Genomic DNA, 22465 nt, shown 5'->3' on the forward strand with positions numbered 1-22465 from the left:
TCTCTCTCTCTCCCTACCTCTGCCCCTCTCTATCTCGCTCCTTCTCTCTCTCCCTACCTCTGCCCCTCTCTATCTCGCTCCTTCTCTCTCTCCCTACCTCTGCCCCTCTCTATCTCGCTCCTTCTCTCTCTCCCTACCTCTGCCCCTCTCTATCTCGCTCCTTCTCTCTCCCTACCTCTGCCCCTCTCTATCTCGCTCCTTCTCTCTCTCCCTACCTCTGCCCCTCTCTCTCTCCCTACCTCTGCCCCTCTCTATCTCGCTCCTTCTCTCTCTCCCTACCTCTGCCCCTCTCTATCTCGCTCCTTCTCTCTTTCTCCTTCTCTCTCTCTCTCTCTCTCTCTCTCTCTTTCTCTCTCCCTCTCTCTCTCCCTCCCTCTGACTCTCTCTCTCTCTCTCCCTCCCTCTGACTCTCTCTCTCTCTCTCTCTCTCTCTCTCTCTCTCTCTCTCTCTCTCTCTCTCTCTCTCTCTCTCTCTCTCTCTCTCTCTCTCTCTCTCTCTCTCTCTCTCTCTCTCTCTCTCTCTCTCTCTCTCTCTCTCTCTCTCTCTCTCTCTCTCTCTCTCTCTCTCTCTCTCTCTCTCTGACTCTCTCTCTGACTCTCTGACTCTCTCTCTCTCATCTCAAAGGAATCCGGTCGAATCAGGCTTTATCGAGTCATTGGTTGACCTCTCCTCAGTATGGTCAGAGTTGTCGTGTTAGGACAGTCTGAAATGCCAAGGGAAGTCATGGAATCAATTCTGTCAGCTCAGTAAAAGATTGGGGGTGGGGGGGGGGGGGCTGGAGAAATGTAACCACTCAAATTCATAGACACAGCTATGGATGCAAAGACTGCCCATCCATGACATCACAATGATAGTTTTCACCATGTTGTTAGGATATATGGTGCTTGTTTACATTTACTTTGTATACAAACATTGGAGTAAAACAAGCTTCTATTTTGGGTTCTGGTGGGGTAGGACAATTGAACTAAGCACATGAGGCATTTATAAGTTGGGTACATAGTCATTTATATGTCCAACAATATACAGTGGGGAGAACAAGTATTTGATACACTGCCGATTTTGAAGGTTTTCCTACTTACAAAGCATGTAGAGGTCTGTAATTTTTATCATAGGTACACTTCAACTGTGAGAGACGGAATCTAAAACAAAAATCCAGAAAATCACATTGTATGATTTTTAAGTAATTAATTTGCATTTTATTGCGTGACATAAGTATTTGATCACCTACCAACCAGTAAGAATTCCGGCTCTCACAGACCTGTTAGTTTTTCTTTTAGAAGCCCTCCTGTTCTCCACTCATTACCTGTATTAACTGCACCTGTTTGAACTTGTTACCTGTATAAAAGACACCTGTACACACACTCAATCAAACAGACTCCAATCTCTCCACAATGGCCAAGACCAGAGAGCTGTGTAAGGACATCAGGGATAAAATTGTAGACCTGCACAAGGCTGGGATGGGCTACAGGACAATAGGCAAGCAGCTTGGTGAGAAGGCAACAACTGTTGGCGCAATTATTCGAAAATGGAAGATGTTCAAGATGACGGTCAATCACCCTCGGTCTGGGGCTCCATGCAAGATCTCACCTCGTGGGGCATCAATGATCATAAGGAAGGTGAGGGATCAGCCCAGAACTACACGGCAGGACCTGGTCAATGACATGAAGAGAGCTGGGACCACAGTCTCAAAGAAAACCATTAGTAACACACTACGCTGTCATGGATTGAAATCCTGCAGCGCACGCAAGGTCCCCCTGCTCAAGCCAGCGCATGTCCAGGCCCGTCTGAAGTTTGCCAATGACCATCTGGATGATCCAGAGGAGGAATGGGAGAAGGTCATGTGGTCTGATGAGACAAAAATAGAGCTTTTTGGTCTAAACTCCACTCGCCGTGTTTGGAGGAAGAAGAAGGTTGAGTACAACCCCAAGAACACCCTCCCAACCGTGAAGCATGGAGGTGGAAACATAATTCTTTGGGGATGCTTTTCTGCAAAGGGGACAGGACGACTGCACCGTATTGAGGGGAGGATGGATGGGGCCATGTATCGCGAGATCTTGGCCAAAAACCTCCTTCCCTCAGTAAGAGCATTGAAGATGGGTCGTGGCTGGATCTTCCAGCATGACAACGACCCGAAACACACAGCCAGGGAAACTAAGGAGTGGCTCCGTAAGAAGCATCTCAAGGTCCTGGAGTGGCCTAGCCAGTCTCCAGACCTGAACCCAATAGAAAATCTTTGGAGGGAGCTGAACGTCCGTATTGCCCAGCGACAGCCCCGAAACATGAAGGATCTGGAGAAGGTATGTATGGAGGAGTAGGCCAAAATCCCTGCTGCAGTGTGTGCAAACCTGGTCAATAACTACAGGAAACGTATGATCTTTGTAATTGCAAACAAAGGTTTCTGTACCAAATATTAAGTTCTGCTTTTCTGATGTATCAAATACTTATGTCACGCAATAAAATGCAAATTAATTACTTAAAAATCATACAATGTGATTTTCTGGATTTTTGTTTTAGATTCCGTCTCCCACAGTTGAAGTGTACCTATGATAAAAATTACAGACCTCTACATGCTTTGTAAGTAGGAAAACCTGCAAAATCGGCAGTGTATCAAATACTTGTTCTCCCCACTGTATGTAGCGACTGCTGCTTGCCCCTTCAAGGACACTTTACCAAACGCATGCTGTTAGAATACCCCAACAATGTTTGTTCTGTTTTTCAGTAGTGCATTAAAGCAACCCTGTCTTGGCGGAGTGGTTTGTTCCAGAAAGCTGCAGCGCACCATAGTGAAGGGGCTGCTTATCCTGTGACACAGGGGGGTTCTGCTGCTGGGTAAATATTGATGCTGTGGCGCTTTGTTGGTGAAGAGAGTGCTATCAAGAAGACGTGCACAAACACAAACACAGGAAGCATATGCCATTGGTGTGTGTGAATGTGTGTTTCCATCCATTGGGTGTTCCATCCCTAGGGGTTGTAACATCGTCACAAATAGAAACCCTGTTCTGGTCTATTTAACCATGGCTCTCTGATGACAACAAATCACAATGTTTCCCTAATTGCCTGTTATAGCTATTATTAATATTACTGCCCTTTATGATGTTCATTCTCCATGTGAAATGACAACAAGGCTACACACATCAGTGGAACTGTAAGCTGCTTGCAGTGTTGTATTAGTCCATTTTCATCGAGAGCAGGGGTGTCAAACATTCGGGGATCCAACCCAGCAACAACAACTAAAACTTCACAGATCGTAAATTGTTTAAACACTGCTTCCCATGCTTGTTCAATGAACCATAAACAAATAATGAACATGTACCTGTGAAATGGTCGTTAAGACACTAACAGCTTACAGACGGTAGGCAATTAAGGTCACAGTTATGAAAACTTAGGACACTAAAGAGGCCTTTCTACTGACTCTGAAAAACACCAAAAGAAAGATGCCCAGGGTCCCTGCTCATCTGCGTGAACGTGCCTTAGGCATGCTACAAGGAGACATGAGGACTGCAGATGTGGCCAGGGCAATGAATTGCAATGTCTGTACTGTGAGAAGCCTAAGACAGAGCTACAGGGAGACAGGACGGACAGCCGATCGTCCTCGCAGTGGCAGACAACGTGTAACAACACCTGCACAGGATCGGTACATCCGAACATCACACCTGCGGGACAGGTACAGGATGGCAACGACAACTGCCCGCATAACACCAGGAACGCACAATCTCTCCATCAGTGCTCAGACTGTCCGCAATAGGCTGAGAGAGGCTGGACTGAGGGCTTGTAGGCCTGTTGTAAGGCAGGTCCTCACCAGACATCACAGGCAACAACGTTGCCTATGGGCACAAACCCACCGTCGCTAGACAAGACATGACTGGCAAAAAGTGCTCTTCACTGACGAGTCACGGTTTTGTCTCACCAGGGGTAATGGTCGGATTCGCGTTTATCGTCGAAGGAATGAACGTTACACCGAGGCCTGTACTCTGGAGCGGGATCGACTTGGAGGTGGAGGGTCCGTCATGGTCTGGGGCGGTGTGTCACAGCATCATCGGACTGAGCTTGTTGTCATTGCAGGCAATCTCAACGCTGTGCGTTACAGGGAAGACATCCTCCTCCCTCATGTGGTACCCTTCCTGCAGGCTCATCCTGACATGACCCTCCAGCATGACAATTCCACCAGCCATACTGCTCGTCCTGTGCGTGATTTCCTGCAGACAGGAATGTCAGTGTTCTGCCATGGCCAGCGAAGAGCCCGGATCTCAATCCCATCGAGCACATCTGTGACCTGTTGGATCGGAGGGTGAGGGCTAGGGTCAGTCCCCCCAGAAATGTCCGGGAACGTGCAGATGCCTTGGTGGAAGAGTGCGGTAACATCTCACAGCAAGAACTGGCAAATCTGGTGCAGTCCATGAGGAGGAGATGCACTGCAGTACTTAATGCAGCTGGCGGCCACACCAGATACTGACTGTTACTTTTGATTTTGACCCCCCCCTTTGTTCAGGAACACATTATTCCGTTTCTGTTAGTCACATGTCTGTGGAACTTGTTCAGTTTATGTCTCAGTTGTTGAATCTTGTTATGTTCATACAAATATTTACACATGTTAAGTTTGCTGAAAATAAACACCGTTGACAGTGAGAGGATGTTTCTTTTTTTCTGAGTTTATATACATTCATTCTTGACTGTTCAGCTCGTTAATAATCTCATAAATTCAAAATAGACAGTCAGGGAGCATTGAAAATTCAAAAAACTATGGATATAATTTGCCGGCGAAGAAATATAACCAATTTTCAGTGCGGCCCTCTGGACCTCATTGAAGAATGAATGCTGCCCTCCGGTAAAATGAGTTTCACACCCCTGACGTAGGGACTGATCAATGGTTGAGAGGAGGAATGGATGACACGTTTTGATAACTAATGGGAATGGAGAGTAATACAATGACAGTTGTGACATATTTGGACAAATGGCTCGGGTTCCATCTTTATCTGTTCAAATATAGCGCTCTAGTCAATACCAATTGTTCTATCTATCTCTCTATCGCCCTCTTTTTATCAGTGTTTCTGTAGTGACAGATGGTATCTGGTTATCATCACAGTTGGAAACAGTGCAGACATCACAGCCAAAGCCTCTGCCCCAGGGTGAATGAGGAGCGCTCTCTCTCCCTTCTCGGTCTCTCTACCTTGTCGGTCTCTCTACATTTTCTCTCGAGTGAGAAGTGCTCTCTCTTTTGCTCTCCCTCTTTCTCTCCAACTCTCTCTATTGAGGTGTTCTCTGTGTCTCTCTGTCTCTCTGTCTCTCTGTCTCTCTGTGTCTCTGTGTCTCTGTGTCTCTGTCTCTCTGTGTCTCTCTCTCTCTGTGTCTCTCTCTCTCTCTCTCTCTCTCTCTCTCTCTCTCTCTCTCTCTCTCTCTCTCTCTCTCTCTCTCTCTCTCTCTCTCTCTCTCCCTCTCTTTCTCTCTCTCTCTCTCTCTCTCTCTCTCTCTCTCTCTCTCTCTCTCTCTCTCTCTCTCTCTCTCTCTCTCTCTCTCTCTCTCTCTCTCTCTCTCTCTCTCTCTCTCTCTCTCTCACACTCTGTCGAGTGAGGTTTTCTCTCTCTACCAATTGATAAATGAACAGCAACAACACACCAAGGCTATGCCAATTGACTTCATCTATTCTCAATGTGATATTGACAACCAACAGTGCAGTAGTAGGCTCAACAGTATCAACTGGAGAAAAGTTGGGAACTTGACATGTCAAGTTCTTGACATGGTCTCTCTGATATACTTCTATATGGACACGCTCTGACCATTATTTTATACATAGAGAAAAACACATCCATGGTGGAAATTCAGGCCTCTTTTTCAGAGTGTTAGGTTGCGTCCAAAATGACTAGGTATTGTAACGGTCGTTCTCCTCCTCTTCGTCTGAAGAGGAGGGGGAGTAGGGATTGGACCAAAGCGCAGCGTTGAAGGTAGACATAATTTATTAAATGAAAACGACGAAACACGAATAACACTAGAGAAATACAAAACAAATAAACGATGTAGACAGACCTGGACTTGAGAACTTACATATAACGAAGAACGCACGAACAGGTATAGACTACAAACAAACGATAACGAAACAGTCCCGTGTGGTGCGACATACACAGACACGGAAGACAACCACCCACAAACAAACAGTGAGAACACCCTACCTTAATATGGTTCTCAATCAGAGGAAACGTCAAACACCTGACTCTAATTGAGAACCATATCAGGCAACACATTAACCCCAACATAGAAACACAAAACATAGACTACCCACCCAGCTCACGTCCTGACCAACTAAACAAAGTTAAACAAAGGAAAAATAAGGTCAGGAACGTGACAGGTATTCACAATATAGTGCACTTTGACCAGAGCCCTATGGGGAGAGGAAAGGCGAGGAGAGGATAAAAGAGGAGAGAGGAGATGATAAAAGAGGAGAGAGGTTAGAATAAAAGAGAGGATAAAAGAGGAGAGAGGAGAGGATAAAAGAGGAGAGGATAAAAGAGGAGAGAGGAGAGGATAAAAGACGAGAGGCGAGGAGAGGAGAGGATAAGAGGAGAGGATAAAAGAGCAGAGGAGAGGATAAAAGACGAGAGGGGAGGATAGGAGAGGATAAAAGGAGAGGATAAAAGAGCAGAGGAGAGGATAAAAGACGAGAGGGGAGGATAGGAGAGGATAAGAGGAGAGGATAAAAGAGCAGAGGAGAGGATAAAAGACAAGAGGCGAGGAGAGGAGAGGATACGAGGAGAGGATAAAAGAGCAGAGGAGAGGATAAAAGAGGAGAGGGGAGGATAGGAGAGGATAAAAGAGGAGAGGAGAGGATAAGAGGAGAGGATAAAAGAGCAGAGGAGAGGATAAAAGACAAGAGGCGAGGAGAGGAGAGGATAAGAGGAGAGGATAAAAGAGCAGAGGAGAGGATAAAAGAGGAGAGGGGAGGATAGGAGAGGATAAAAGAGGAGAGGAGAGGATAAAAGAGGAGAGGATAAAAGAGGAGAGGAGAGGATAAAAGAGGAGAGGATAAAAGAGGAGAGGAGAGGATAAAAGACGAGAGGGGAGGATAGGAGAGGATAAGAGGAGAGGATAAAAGAGCAGAGGAGAGGATAAAAGACAAGAGGCGAGGAGAGGAGAGGATACGAGGAGAGGATAAAAGAGCGGAGGAGAGGATAAAAGAGGAGAGGGGAGGATAGGAGAGGATAAAAGAGGAGAGGAGAGGATAAAAGAGGAGAGGATAAAAGAGGAGAGGAGAGGATAAAAGAGGAGAGAGAAGAGGTGAGGATAAAATAAAAGAGGAGAGAACTCTATAATTGAATTTGTAAAACAACAGAGGAATTGATTAGTAAATGAGGCATGGAAGGCCAGAATAGAAAATGTTTTATTAGAGCAGCACAATCCTGCTACTGAGCAACAAGCAACGACCTGTGGAGACATCATAATGAGGTGTGTGTGTGTGTGTGTGTGTGTGTGTGTGTGTGTGTGTGTGTGTGTGTGTGTGTGTGTGTGTGTGTGTGTGTGTGTGTGTGTGTGTGTGTGTGTGTGTGTGCACACACTTTATTGTGCACACACACACACACCCTATTAAAAGGGTGAAATTGAGAGACTTGGCCTGAGGGAATTAAATGACTGGAGTCCTTGAGGGTGAGCAGAACAGCCCGTCTTTAGTGTATCAGCAGATTCTACGCCCCAACACTGGTTGTGTGTGTGTGTGTGTGTGTGTCCTGTCCACGCTCAACCCCGAGCAGAAGCTCTGAATCATAGTGATGGGTCATCTTTGGGGTGTGTCCTGAGTCTTGTGTTATGACCGTGTGGGGAAACAAAGTATGTTCATCTCCACACACAGCCCCATCAACAACACGCTGTCCCAACACACTCAGCCCTGGGACTGGCCCTGTGATACATCACAGTACTACACTATGGAGGACACACACACACACCCACACAGAGGAAACACACACAACCACACAGAGGACACACACACACACACACACACACACACACACACACACACACACACACAGCCCTCAGAAGTGTCGACCACTAGTAGTACTCATCACCAGTACTCATTATGATGCTCAAACTGGCATCTGTCCTGGAGATGTATCCGGTATCCATGGCCTAAAACTGTCCATCAGTGTTCCCCTAGAGCAGGACTACTCAACTCCTACCCTACAATGTCCAGAGCCTGCTGCTTTTCTGTTCTACCTGATCATTCATTGCACCCACCTGCACCCACCTGGTGTCCCAGGTCTAAATCAGTCTCTGATTAGAGGGGAATCCCCCACCTGGTGTCCCAGGTCTAAATCAGTCTCTGATTGCAGGGCAACAATGACAAAACGTGTTGGAACTGGCTTCCAGGTCCAGAGTTGAGAGTGAGGGGCCTAGAGACTAACTCCACCTACCGTATCAATCTAAATCATCTATCCACATCCACTCTGTGTGTTTACCCTCCAAACCGCTCTACTTTCCAACTCCATATTCTGTTCAACTGATGGCACAAGTCCTCTAGGGCTCCTCTGATTATTCACAGGGGCTGTGTCCCAAATGGCACCCTATTCCATACAGTGTACTTCTTTTGACCAGAGCCCAATGGGTTTCCCTATGGGTTTCCCTATGGGTTCTGGTCAAAAGTAGTACACTATATAGGGTTCCATTTAAGATGCAGGCTGAAGAGTCATCTCTCATGTTGTTGCAGGCTTCAGTCTTCTGTAGTCTAATGCGTTTTTATGTCCTACTGACATGTCAGTGACATGACAGGCCTGTCAGTCATTATTACCTATTAACCACTGGAACCCAATGGGACAAGACATAGAATGTTATTAAAAACGGATAGGTTAGGATTAAGTCCATTTTTAAATATATATACACAAATCTTAATTTACTCATTATTACCAATGAGCATATAGTTACACATTCCCGAACACATCAGTTAGATGTATTAGTGAATTCCAAACAGGTTCTTAAAACAACAGCAGCAGAACTGCCCATACATACAGTACATGCTGACCCAGTCCATCTGTGGCATGTGGTGTCTGTCAGGTCTGTCTGTCTGTCCTCTCTAGACAGACAGACAGACAATCTCCCTGTACTGTGATCAATCAGCTCCGGCTGCAGACAGAGAGCTGACATTTACAACAGCCAGAGACCCGGGCTATACATCTGCCGGACTCTGGACATGACATCACTGTCTCTCCCTTCTCTCACTGAGGCTCGGGATCTGACTGAGTGGGTATGTGTGTGTGTGAGAATCTAAGGGTAAATCATGTGACTGGCAGTCTCTAGGAAGCTCGAAGGACAGACACAGCTTGTAAGGGTACCCATAAGGGACAAAAGCAGCACAGGGCAAGAAAGGAGAGATCAGGCGGGAGGGAAAGAGGGGAGCGGGGGTAAAGAGGGGAGCGGGGGTAAAGAGGGGAGCGGGGGTAAAGAGCGGAGCGGGGGTAAAGAGGGGAGCGGGGGTAAAGAGGGGAGCGGGGGTAAAGAGGGGAGCGGGGTAAAGAGGGGAACGGGGGTAAAGAGGGGAGCGGGGGTAAAGAGGGGAGCGGGGGTAAAGAGGGGAGCGGGGGTAAAGAGGGGAGCGGGGGTAAAGAGGGGAGCGGGGTAAAGAGGGGAACGGGGGTAAAGAGGGGAGCGGGGGTAAAGAGGGGAGCGGGGGTAAAGAGGGGAGCGGGGGTAAAGAGGGGAGCGGGGGTAAAGAGGGGAGCGGGGTAAAGAGGGGAACGGGGGTAAAGAGGGGAGCGGGGGTAAAGAGGGGAGCGGGGGTAAAGAGGGGAGCGGGGGTAAAGAGGGGAGCGGGGTAAAGAGGGGAACGGGGGTAAAGAGGGGAGCGGGGGTAAAGAGGGGAGCGGGGGTAAAGAGGGGAGCGGGGGTAAAGAGGGGAGCGGGGGTAAAGAGGGGAGCGGGGTAAAGAGGGGAACGGGGGTAAAGAGGGGAGCGGGGGTAAAGAGGGGAGCGGGGGTAAAGAGGGGAGCGGGGGTAAAGAGGGGAGCGGGGGTAAAGAGGGGAGCGGGGGTAAAGAGGGGAGCGGGGGTAAAGAGGGGAGCGGGGGTAAAGAGGAATGCGTGGTAATGTTCCTGGGGCTTGATAGTGGAAAGCACAGTTGAGTACAGTACACTTTTTACATTCATTTCATCTGTCACCAATCACTAAGGAAAGGAAGCACATCAGGGCATTGGGACCAGTCAAGAAAAAGACACAGTCAGAGAGTAGTTGGCTTTGTACTGTAGTCTTGAAGTGAAGGAGATAAGGAAGGTTGAGTTATGGAGGAAAAGAGATGAGGAAAGGAGTCCTGTGAGAGTAATAGGACACTGCAGGCATCTATCTACCAATCAGCTAGATCCCCAGCTTAGCAGTTGTAAAAGTAAAGGAGGCAATAAAAGGAGTCCAAAAGAGTATTAGGACACTGCAGGTCAGGTGTCTATCTACCTGTCAGTGAGAGATGACCTGGCTTTGTGAGAGATCACCTGGCTTTGTGAGAGATGACCTGGCTTTGTGAGAGATGACCTGGCTTTGTGAGAGATCACCTGGCTTTGTGAGAGATCACCTGGCTTTGTGAGAGATCACCTGGCTTTGTGAGAGATCACCTGGCTTTGTGAGAGATCACCTGGCTTTGTGAGAGATCACCTGGCTTTGTGAGAGATCATCTGGCTTTGTGAGAGATCACCTGGCTTTGTGAGAGATCACCTGGCTTTGTGAGAGATCACCTGGCTTTGCAGTAATTAAGTTAAGGAGAGGAGAAAAGAAGTCCAGTAAGAGTATTGGGACAAACCTGGACAGAGACGAAGACAGAGAGAAAGACAGAGGCAGAGATGGAGTTGGAGTTGGAGACAGACCCAGAGACACAGAGACACAGGGAGACAGATAGACAGAGATACAGAGAGAGAGACATAGAGTCAGAGACAGAGACAGCGAGTCAGAGACAGAGACAGAGAGAGAGACCGTGACAGAGGCAGACAGAGGCAGACAGAGAGAGACAGAGGCAGACAGAGACACAGAGGCAGACAGAGAGAGACAAATAGACAGAGGCAGACAGAGACAGACAGAGACAGACAGAGGCAGAGAGAGACAGAGAGAGACAGAGAGACAGAGGCAAACAGAGGCAGAGACAGAGAGAGACAGCGAGAGAAAGACAGACAGAGGCAGATAGAGGCAGACAGAGACAGAGGCAGACAGAGAGAGACAGAGAGAGATAGAGACAGAGAGAGAGACAAGGGCAGACAGGGGCAGACAGGGAGACACAGAGAGAGACAGAGAGGCAGACAGAGAGAGACAGAGACAGAGCGAGACAGAGACAGAGGCAGACAGAGAGAGACAGAGGCAGACAGAGAGAGTCTGAGTGCAACTGGCTTTGAGCCAGAGACCGTTTTGTTTTACATACACTTCTTCTCTTCACCTCTTTGCCCCTTCTCTCCCTCCTCTCCTCTTCCCCCTTCTCTCCCTCCTCTCCTCCTCCCCCCTTCTCTCCCTCCTCTCCTCTCCTCTCCTCTTCCCCCCTTCTCTCCCTCCTCTCCTCTCCTCCTCCCCCCTTCTCTCCCTCCTCTCCTCTTCCCCCCTTCCCTCCCTCCTCTCCTCCCATCTCTCCCTCCTCTCCTCTCCTCCTCCCCCCTTCTCTCCCTCCCTCCTCTCCTGTCCCCCTCCCCCCTTCTCTCCCACCTCTCATCTCCTCTTCCCCCCTTCTCTCTCTCCTCTCCTGTCCTCCTCCCCCCTTCTCTCCCTCCTCTCCTGTCCTCCTCCCCCCTTCTCTCCCTCCTCTCCCCTTCCCCCCTTCTCTCCTCTCCTCTTCTACCCTCCTCTCCTCTCCTCTTCCCCCTTCTCTCCCTCCTCTCCTCTTCCCCCCTTCTCTCCCTCCTCTCCTCTCCTCCTCCCTCCTCTCTTCTCCTCTTCCCCCTTCTCTCCCTCCTCTCCTCTTCCCCCTTCTCTCCCTCCTCTCCTCCTCCTCCCTCCTCTCTTCTCCTCTTCCCCCTTCTCTCCCTCCTGTCCTCCTCCTACCTTCCCTCCCTCCTCTCCTCCATCCCCCTGGTATCAGCCTTTAATTTACAAGCAACACTCACAATCACCTGGTGCAGTGTTTGTGTGTGTGTCTATCTGTGTGTGTGTGTGTGTGTGTGTGTGTGTGTGTGTGTGTGTGTGTGTGTGTGTGTGTGTGTGTGTGTGTGTGTGTGTGTGTGTGTGTGTGTGTGTGTGTGTGTGTGTGTGTGTGTGTGTATGTTTGTGCGTGTGTGTGTGTGTGTGTGTGTGTGTGTGTGTAATGATCCATTTCACACACTCACCCAGTACACTAAAGAGTTCCCTAGTCCTGACATCGGTAAGGGAGGGAGGCTGCAGCGAACAAAAAATACATACTGATAGACTAGCTTGTTCACCCACACACACACACACACACACATACGCAGCACACGCACACGCAGCACACACATAGTGCACCCACACACACACACACCGCAAACACAAGCGGCACACACACACACAAGCAACACACACACACACACACACGCAGCACACATACAGCACACACACATACAGCACACACACTGCAAACACACGCATCACACATACACACTGCAAACACACGCAGCACACATACACACCGCAAACACACGCAGCACACACACAAACCGCAAACACACGCAGCACACACACACACACACACTGTACAGCTGTAACATAATAATTTAGCACACTCTTTATCCAACGTGACTTACAGGTAGATAAATAAAATGTTTTGTTTAAATAAAAATGTTATATTCCCGGTGTAAAACTAAGCTGTCCACTTTTTATAAAGGCTGCACCTGACACAGTTGGCTTTCCCTCTGGCATGCTCTCTGTGTCGGCACTGTGTCTCCCAGGCCAATGTGATATGATGACATTTCTCACAGCTGTCTTGTCACCTGTCAGCACTGTCACCACCATGGGACCCTGTTCCATCTCTATGACACTGCAGTCACGTTCAGTGAGCCATCTAAACTGACACCAGATGTTCTGGTGTCAGTCAACCTGTTGGTGTCACAGCACCAGTGAGGAGATACCGCTGGTGCCATACCGCTGAGTTTAACTGGACTTAAACCAAATCCATGGTACTTAGAAGCACCGAGTTCCTGATTTAATTCCCTGCATGGGTCATATCTCCTGAATACTTTATATTGTATTCAGAATATCACATTGATTGTGCCTCCTTGTCAGGAAATTAGAATTCTGGGCTACAATAGGGCTTAAAAGCAGCAAGAAGAAGCGAGAGTAAGCCATAACAGGGCAACATAACACAAAGACTACAGTAAACAGAGTCCACAGCAGCCCTGTACCAGCCCTCCTACAGTGTGTTAGATATACATATCATTATGTTGGCAGTACCTTGACAGGTAGTCAGAACCAACACAGTAGGATGTCAATAGGGATTATCTACAACACACACCTGAGCACTCTGTGTGATAACACCTGGGTAATAATCCCTGTGAGCGCTGGGAACCACACAGAGAGCAGAGGAGTGGGGGTAAATATCGGGAATTATGATGACTAGAGTAGACAAACAGGCCATTATGACCAGAGGAGGTGACAGAGAGGGGGGAGAGGTGACGCACACACGGTGACACACACAGACACACTGACACACACGCAGTGTCAGGGGAAGAGATGTGTGACTGATATCTATGCTGCTACGCTACAATCAGTTATCTCACATATCCTCATTGTGAGATATGACATCTGGTTTAAAAATATATATATTTAAACCTTTGTTTAACTAGGCAAATCTGTTGCATTCAAGTATTTTGTGAAATGTAATTAATTGCAGAATTGTCAGAAAATTCTGCCGTTATTCATTGTACAACCCAACAGACCTGTGTATCATTTCAAATACTACAGCTGGTCTGGTACCTGAAACCAACATAGTAGTAGTCAACCTCCACACCTGCCCATGTTGGACTCCAGGCAGGTTAAAGCCAAACTCCACACCTGCCCTTGTTGGACTCCAGGCAGGCTGAAGCCAACCTCCACACCTGCCCATGTTGGACTCCAGGCAGGTTAAAGCCAAACTCCACACCTGCCCTTGTTGGACTCCAGGCAGGTTAAAGCCAAACTCCACACCTGCCCTTGTTGGACTCCAGGCAGGTTAAAGCCAACCTCCACACCTGCCCATGTTGGACTCCAGGCAGGTTAAAGCCAAACTCCACACCTGCCCTTGTTGGACTCTAGGCAGGCTAAAGCCAAACTCCACACCTGCCCTTGTTGGACTCCAGGCAGGTTAAAGCCAAACTCCACTCCTGCCCTTGTTGGACTCCAGGCAGGCTGAAGCCAAACTCCACACCTGTCCTTGTTGGACTCCAGGCAGGTTAAAGCCAAACTCCACACCTGCCCTTGTTGGACTCCAGGCAGGCTGAAGCCAACCTCCACACCTGCCCATGTTGGACTCCAGGCAGGTTAAAGCCAAACTCCACACCTGCCCTTGTTGGACTTAAAGCCAAACTCCCCACCTGCCCTTGTTGGACTTAAAGCCAAACTCCACACCTGCCCATGTTGGACTTAAAGCCAAACTCCCCACCTGCCCTTGTTGTACTCCAGGCAGGTTAAAGACAAACTCCACACCTGCCCTTGTTGGACTCCAGGCAGGTTAAAGCCAAACTCCCCACCTGCCCTTGTTGGACTCCAGGCAGGTTAAAGCCAAACTCCACACCTCCCCTTGTTGGACTTAAAGCCAAACTCCCCACCTGCCCTTGTTGGACTTAAAGCCAAACTCCACACCTGCCCATGTTGGACTTAAAGCCAAACTCCCCACCTGCCCTTGTTGGACTTAAAGCCAAACTCCACACCTGCCCATGTTGGACTTAAAGCCAAACTCCACACCTGCCCTTGTTGGACTCCAGGCAGGTTAAAGCAAATGCTTAAAGTACTTGAAAGAAAGTATGAAGCCATGCTGGTCTGCAACACAAGAACAGCATTCCGTTGCACTAAACTACTGTAGCACGTCGTCTAATAGCATCTGGCCTTGATGGAGAGACGAGTCAGAAGACACACTCACTCATACTGTTCTGTTTAGCCTTCCAGCCGTATGATACAGTCCATTAACACCAACATTAGATTAACCACGGGCTACCCCCCACCCCCCCCCACACACACACACTCACACTCACACTCACACTTACATACACACTGGTCGTGACTCAGCAGCTTAGCCTGGTGGTAGATTGTGAGTGAGTCATGTTTCTTCCAGGAGAGGAGACTGGATGGTAAGGGGCTGTAAGGACACCTGGCTGGACACAGAGGCCCCTTCCATGGCCTCTAATACTCCCACCTCAGCCTCTCCCTCCCAGCTCTGGAGGACTGGTGGAGTCCTCTAGCTAGCTCCTCAGTTACCTCTTCTTCACCCTCTCTCTTCCTCTGTGTCATTCTCTCTCCCTCTCTGTATATTATTCTCTCTCTGTCGTTCTCCCTCCTCCCTCTCTCTCCTCCTCCACTCGTCACAATATTTCCCTTTGCTTTGTTCTCCATCACATAATATCGACAGCTGCCTCCGCGGTGCCTCAGAGCCTCTCTCTCTCTCTCTCCCTCCCTCCCTTCCTCGCCGTCTCCATGGTTCTCTCATTGTATGCACGCTCAATCTTTGCCTTCACAGGGCTCTGTCAAGTCTCTCTCTGGCCTACCCTCTCTCTCCAGAAGCAGAGTGTTTCGTTTAACTGAGTAAATCAGTAGCATTTCCCCTGCTGCAGCCGCCACCACTCCATCTCTCTCTCCCTGTATTTCTTACTTCCTCCCTAACCTTCCACCTCTTTTTCTCCCTCTCCCTCTCCCCCTTATGTCTCATTCAATCCGCTCTTCCATCCCTCTTTCTCCCTCCCTCTCTTTCTCAATCTCTTCCCCATATCCCTCCTTCAATCCCATCCTCTCTCCCTCCCTACATTTTCCTCCTTCCATCCCTCTTTCTCCCTCCCTCTCTTTCTCAATCTCTTCCCCATATCCCTCCTTCAATCCCATCCTCTCTCCCTCCCTACATTTTCCTCCTTCCATCCCTCGCCTCTCTCCCTTTCTTTCCATCCATCCATTTCTCTCCCTCCCTTCATCCCTCCTTTTCCCTCTCTCTCCCTCTCTGACAGTGCCAGCCACCATCACTTTTAGTCTATTGTGAGTGAACTGCACAAAGCAGTCCAAATGCCCTGTCTGGTCCCCTGTAGAGCAGAGCATTATGACTTATCCCACTGTGGAGACACAGCCAGTTTGGGGTCATATACAAACAAGACTATCTGCAGAGGACCAGTTGTAACATGTGTGTGTGTGTGTGTGTGTGTGTGTGTGTGTGTGTGTGTGTGTGTGTGTGTGTGTGTGTGTGTGTGTGTGTGTGTGTGTGTGTGTGTGTGTGTGTGTGTGTGTGTGTGTGTGTGTGTGCGTGCGTGTGTGTGTGTGTGTGTGTGTGTGTGTGTGTGTGTGTGTGTGTGTGTGTGTGTGTGTGTGTGTGTGTGTGTGTGTGTGTGTGTGTGTGTGTGTGTGCGTGCGTGCGTGCGTGCGTGCATGGTGTGTGTGTGTATAAAACAGATAAACAATGATCATTCTAAGCACTATACTGTTTCCTCCTCTCACTTTCCTTAATGTGTTACTTGTCCACTTCCTTTCAAATAGTGCCCCATTGCTATCCGAACATAACAATACAATGGCATATAGGAATGGAAACAATCACACATGCTATATTCAATGCTTAACACTACGATTGCCTGCCAGTTGCATTGTGTAACACCAGCCTGAGGTGAGACTTCCCATTCAGAAAGTTAATATAGGCTGATTCATAAAATAATATTGACAAAACTGCACTTTTAAACAACGCACACATCAAGGCCAGGCACAGACACACTTACACTTATGAATAAAAAAAACATGAATTTCACATGTGAACACGCGAAGTGTTCCAAAAACACGTTTTCACACGTTTTCACTTCAAATATCATGTAACAATGTGATTTTCCTGTAAGGGACACACACACACCTCTGGGGCCCTACAGGACAGCTATCAGTCATTGGGCTTATTTAGTGTTTGCTTTAGGGGTCAGAGTTCAGGTAACACAATTACACCCTGCGTCAGCCTGCCTCCTAGACCCTTTATTATACGCAGGCCTTATAGAGCACAGCCTAGGTCAAGCTGTGAGGTCTGGGGTTATTCTAGGTCAAAAGGGGACCATCACACTCTCTCAGAAGCTTGGCTGCTGGGTAAAACCCGCCCACTGAGACACAGGCTCAGTGTGGCTAACTTGTATATAGTTAGACCAGGAAAGCCATCTCTGATTAGCAGATGAGTGGCAACCCTGATTAGAAACACCTGCTGCTCATCGGTTGTTCCCTATAAATGCTGTTTTTAATTCAAAGAAAATTGTACCTACAAACTGTAGAAGGCTGCAAAGCCGAAACGTCTGTGTACGCTATCCCTGATGCAGTGAAAATGAAACAAAAATCTGAAAATGAAGTAAGCTTTATGCAACATCTTTTTGAGTGCTGACCCAGTACACCTTTTGTTATTCTAGGTCAGGATGTGAGGACTGGGGTTATTCTCATTCACTAGAATAGGTCTATAGGAGACCAGGGCCCGTATTCATGTCTCAGAGTAGGAGTGCTGATCTAGGATCGGGTCCCCATGTCCATTCATTATAATCTAAAAGGCTAAACTGATCCTAGATCAGCACCCCTATACTGTAAGAAGCTTTATGTATATGAGCCCTGAACTAGGATAATAAGAGTATATCTCAAAGTCTGTTTGAAAGCATTGCTGTTATAGATGCATGCTTTCTGTCAAATAGCCTAAATAGGGAAAGGGGGATACCTAGTCAGTTGTACAACTGAATGCATTCAACTGAAATGTGTCTTCCGCACTTAACCCAACCGCTCTGAACAGCAATTTAGTGTTAAATTTTAACATTGAAATTCATTGAAAAATCTAATCCTCATCATCTATATCGTTGACATCCCCATCAACATGATATGTCAAATCCAGCTAAAGTGCAACTGAATCGATGATTCCTTTCAGTTTTAAAGTTCAATCCAGCACCTGCTGCTCATCGTTATAGGGGTGAGAAAAGGGGTGAGAAAATCCCATTATAGGGGTGAGAAAATCTACACATCAATAACGAGCCATATAGGCCTGTATCAAGTGTTGCTTGCCATGACGGCTGTTGTGTTGTGTGGATGCTTTGTCTGTGGTGAGACACATCATTTTTAGCCAGAGGAGGAACGCGAGCTGGACCGTTGGCGGCCAGTCAGACCGATAATATCAGACACGGCGGCCGGAGATGGACATCTGAACTTTAGGTCGGACCGGGAAACGGGGAACAGGGAGGCATATCCGATAATGCGGGGGTGTCGCTCTTGATGGAACGTTAGAACAGCTGGTATCCCTCGTGCGCTGATTGCTTGGTGGCTGCTGCAGCAGGGACGGAGTGTGTGTGCGTGCAGAGAGAAACAGCTGTAAACACAGCACATAACTATTTCCCATTTCAGCACCATGGACAGCGCTTTAGACGAATGCAAGGTAACGCCTTAGAAAGTGAGTATAAATCTAACCACAGGAAATCTTCAGAGCCACAAGGACTTATATAGGCAATGTTCAATAGCATGCCCATTAAAATAAAGCTATCTTGAACATACACCTGATACCAGACTAAGGTAAACTAACTAGCCTGGTATGAAAAACTATCTTCTCATGTTATCAATTCAGGCCAGAGTTTTACACGATGACACATTAAGTGTTGATCAATTGTGGCCAATGCCACCATCCATCTTCTTGTGGCGTTGTTTCTAAAGGTGAGCTCTTGTGAGAAAAATAGCTCTGATTGGGCTCCTTAAACCAATCACCTAGGTTTGGAGCCACTACAATCTAATAGCCTATTATCTTGGATGGATGCATAAACATGACCATGCATGAGTTCATTGCTGTATAAGGCAGACGTCATCAGATTATAGCATTACTTGTAGTCTGATGGCCATTAAGAATAGGCCGACATTGGAAATAGTTAAGTGATCAATTTCAGCAGGCTACGCATTGGTTATGATATATTTATATAAGCCAAATTTCAAGGATTTGGATAAAGGCGTTGGGAAGGAATTGGCAGCCTAATATTTATATTAGCTTTTTTATTTTATGCACTTTGATAGTATTCTGTATAATGAAAAGCGCTTTACAAATGTAATACATTATTATTATTAATAGCCTAGGTGCTTTCATAGTCAATGTTCTTTGTTTTTTCCGAGGTGTATTTTCAATTGTAATCAGAATGTTTAATTATTGTTTCTGAGCCACACAGTTAAACGAAATAGACTAGCTACAATAAATATGTTCTTATTGTATACAGTATGTAGCCTATAGCTAATATTACAGTGCTCTTTTCAGCTTTCTAATTCCCATGTTCCCATCCGTACAGAAGCGATTGCGCTATTCTCTTTCCACCGATATGCAAATGGTTGAGATGCGTGCATTATGAGAATTCTGTGCGTATCGACATAACCAATCACAAGAGTCTGAAGTATTGTGGAAACTTACCTTGGCTGACATCAAAAAGGTGTGTCCAGGCTCACTGAACAATAGCGGCGTCTGGCGATTCGCTTGTCAAAAAGACCCGAGAGGAAAAATCAATATCCACGAGTCAAAAAACGTCTTAATGTTTCCAGACGCATTATTCCGGTTAATAAATCAAGATGGATGATCAATATTTAGATGGTAAGCTACACAACTGATCTATTGCGGAGGAATTGTCCAAATAACTTAGGAACCGAAATACGGTTTAGCTGGTTCGAGAGGAGCTCTGTAGCCTTGGCAACTCTGAGTGTGAGGTGGGCTCGAGCGGGCTGCAAGATTCACATTTCGACAGAGCAAGCAAAAGGTGTTTTCTTTCCGCCCTCCAGTTGGATGTTAATTCCACCTCACCAACTGTTGTATACCAAGTTGGTAAAAAAGTAGGAATACCAGTTGGAAATTCGCAACCCAAAAACATCTGAAACGTTATTACAGAGTTTGAATTCCATTTAGGAGATCAGTTCGGAACATTTAATGTTTCCTCCGTCACGTTAGGCGTTAGGCGCACGTTAGGCACATAAATAATCGTATGAGTCCGAGTATTTTTTTTCAGTTCAAATTAAATACATTCCCTCTTTCTGCCTTTTCTCTGAAAAATTGTGAGTGCTTCCCTAAAAACATCCAAAACGTTTTCAATGGCGTATATTCCAATAGTAGGAAAACAATTATCGAATTTTCACATTGTATATGGAAGTGCATGGATTTGGGCTTCACATCGAGTCTCCGCCAGTTGTCGTCGTACACTTGAAGTATAAAGCATGATGGACCAACCCTTTCTGATCCACTGAGAAAACACACAACAACAGTTCCGTTCAATTGTGATCAAAAAAGCTTTGAACCTATTTTCCACTAAATGAGAACTTATTTAATGTTCACTTGCGCATCTCAGAAATGCTTCACAGCTCAAGCAGGTATCATATTCTCACCGTATCGCCTCCTATGGCTATTCATTGAGGTGGCCAGTCAACAAAACATCTTGCCGGCGAAAAGGGCTCAGGAGCGGTTATTGGGAGAGGCTGGAGAGCGTCGAGAGACAACCGACCTGCTCACCAGCATCTCACGAGACTGGGACTGTGAGCGCATCGTGATTCGGCGCAACGCTGAATGTGCACACATTAGGATTTTTTCCGTTGTTCCCTCGGCGTTCGATGCGACGCGATTCTCCCATGTCATGTCTTTCTCTTTTGTGGGAGCCTAATGGTTTCGCTACATGGAGTGTATTTTAGTTGGGGGAGACTGTGAGAAATGGAAATAGTTGGGAAATATTATTTTGCGTTAAATATTGTGTCGTCTCGTCAACGCTCTCCCTCACACTCCCCGAGAGTGTAAATAAGAGAGGGAGACGCAGAATTGGCGCAGGCGCATGCATGAACGAACGCATACACACACGCGGAATTTGGACCTGCGGGATGCAGACTGACTGTTAGGTAATCAAGTGAAAATCCTTCACATGGTCAGACAAGCGGACAGCCAGCGCAGCATGAAGTGTCTTGCATGAACTGCACCATCTAAACACGGAGTCCAGAGCAAAGGTATTTTAGATCATGGCAGACATAGACTAACATGTTCACATTGTCTGCAAATGATAGTTACACTGAACAAAAATATAAACGCAACATGTAAAGTGTTTGTCCCATGTTTCATGAGCTGAAATATAATATCCAATAAATGTTCCATAAACACAAAAAGCTTGTCTCTACATTTTCTTCTCTCCAGAAATGTGTTTACATCCCTGAGCATTTCTCATTTGCCAAGATAATCCATCCACTTGACAGGTGTGGCATATCAAGAAGCTAATTAAACAACATGATCATTACACAGGTGCACCTTGTGCTGGGGACAATAAGAGGCCGCTCTAAAATGTACAGTTTTGTCACACATCACAATGCCACAGATGTCTCAGGTTTTGAGGGGGCGTGCAATTGGCATGCTGACTGCAGGAATGTTCACCAGAACTGTTGGCAGATAATGTAATGTTCATTTCTCTACCATAAGCTGCTTCCCATGTTGTTTTAGAGAATTTGGCAGTACGTCAAATCCGCCTCAATTGTAACCATACCAGCCCGGGACCTCCACATCTGGCTTCTTCACCTGAAGGATTGTCTGAGACCAGCAACCTGGACAGCTGATGAAACTGTGGGTTTGTACAAACAAATCATTTCTGCACAATCTGTCAGCGTGCTAGTCGTCCTCACCAGGGTCTTGACCTGAATGCAGTTTGGCGTTGTAACTGGCTTCAGAGGGCGAATGCTCACCTTCCATGGCCACTGGGATGCTGGAGAAGTGTGCTCTTCATGGATGAATCCCGGTTTCAACTGTAACGGGCAGACGGCAGGTTTGGTGATGTGTCCCATGGTGTCTGTGGGTTTATGGTATGGGCAGGCATAAGCTACGGATAATGAACACAATTGCATTTTATCGATGGCAATTTGAATGCGCAGAGATACCATGACGAGATCCTGAGGACCATTGTCGTGTCATTCATCCGCCTCCATCACCTCATGTTTCAGCATGATAATGCACGGCCCCATGTCGCAAGGATCTGTACACAATTCATGGAAGCTGAAAATGTCCCAGTTCTTCCATGGCCTGCATACTCACCGGACATGTCACCTATTGAGCATGTTTGGAATGCTCTGGATCGACGTGTACAACAGCGTGTTCCAGTTCCTGCCAATATACAGCAACTTTGCACAGCCATTGAAAAGGTGTGGGATAACATGCCACTCCATTCCACAGGCCAGAATCAATAGCCTGATCAACTCTATGTGCTGCATGAGGCAAATGGTGGTCACACCAGATACCGACTGATTTTCTGATCCACGCCTCAACCTTTTTTTTAAAGGTATCTTTAAATGAATATTGTACAATGCAGAGTTAATGCCTGTAGCAGTGGAGTTGCAGAGATCAGGGAATAGGGATCAATTAAATATGAA

General features: G+C 47.1%; 2 protein-coding genes across 3 annotated transcripts in view; both read right to left on the bottom strand.

Annotated features, from left to right (window-relative positions):
* Nucleotides 1-20927, bottom strand: part of LOC139574021 (voltage-dependent T-type calcium channel subunit alpha-1H-like) — a 93887-nt gene extending 72960 nt beyond the window's left edge. The window contains exon 1 of one of the 2 annotated variants that reach the window (XM_071398143.1): nt 20456-20927. The gene's annotated coding sequence lies outside the window, so the exon portion shown is untranslated. Of the gene's footprint in view, nt 1-19496 lie in introns of both variants that reach the window. The other variant, XM_071398136.1, reaches the window with a different exon arrangement.
* LOC139559398 (uncharacterized) lies at nt 9350-12916 on the bottom strand. Its single transcript, XM_071375437.1, has 2 exons — nt 12781-12916; nt 9350-10071 (listed from the first exon to the last, which is right to left on the bottom strand). The coding sequence occupies exons 1-2, from the start codon at nt 12914-12916 to the stop codon at nt 9350-9352; spliced, it is 858 nt and encodes a 285-aa protein (XP_071231538.1).
* Nucleotides 20928-22465: the final 1538 nt, after the last annotated feature.

Source organism: Salvelinus alpinus, chromosome 1 (assembly GCF_045679555.1).
Source record: "Salvelinus alpinus chromosome 1, SLU_Salpinus.1, whole genome shotgun sequence".
NCBI classification, from domain to species: Eukaryota; Metazoa; Chordata; class Actinopteri; order Salmoniformes; family Salmonidae; genus Salvelinus; species Salvelinus alpinus.

Coding starts and splice junctions, on each gene's coding strand:
- LOC139559398 (XM_071375437.1), bottom strand. CDS start 12,916: ATGGAACAGGGTCCCATGGTGGTGACAGTGCTGACAGGTGACAAGACA. Junction 10,072..12,780: donor GGGAAAGCCAACTGTGTCAG/GTGCAGCCTTTA, acceptor TCCACTATCAAG/CCCCAGGAACATTACCACGC.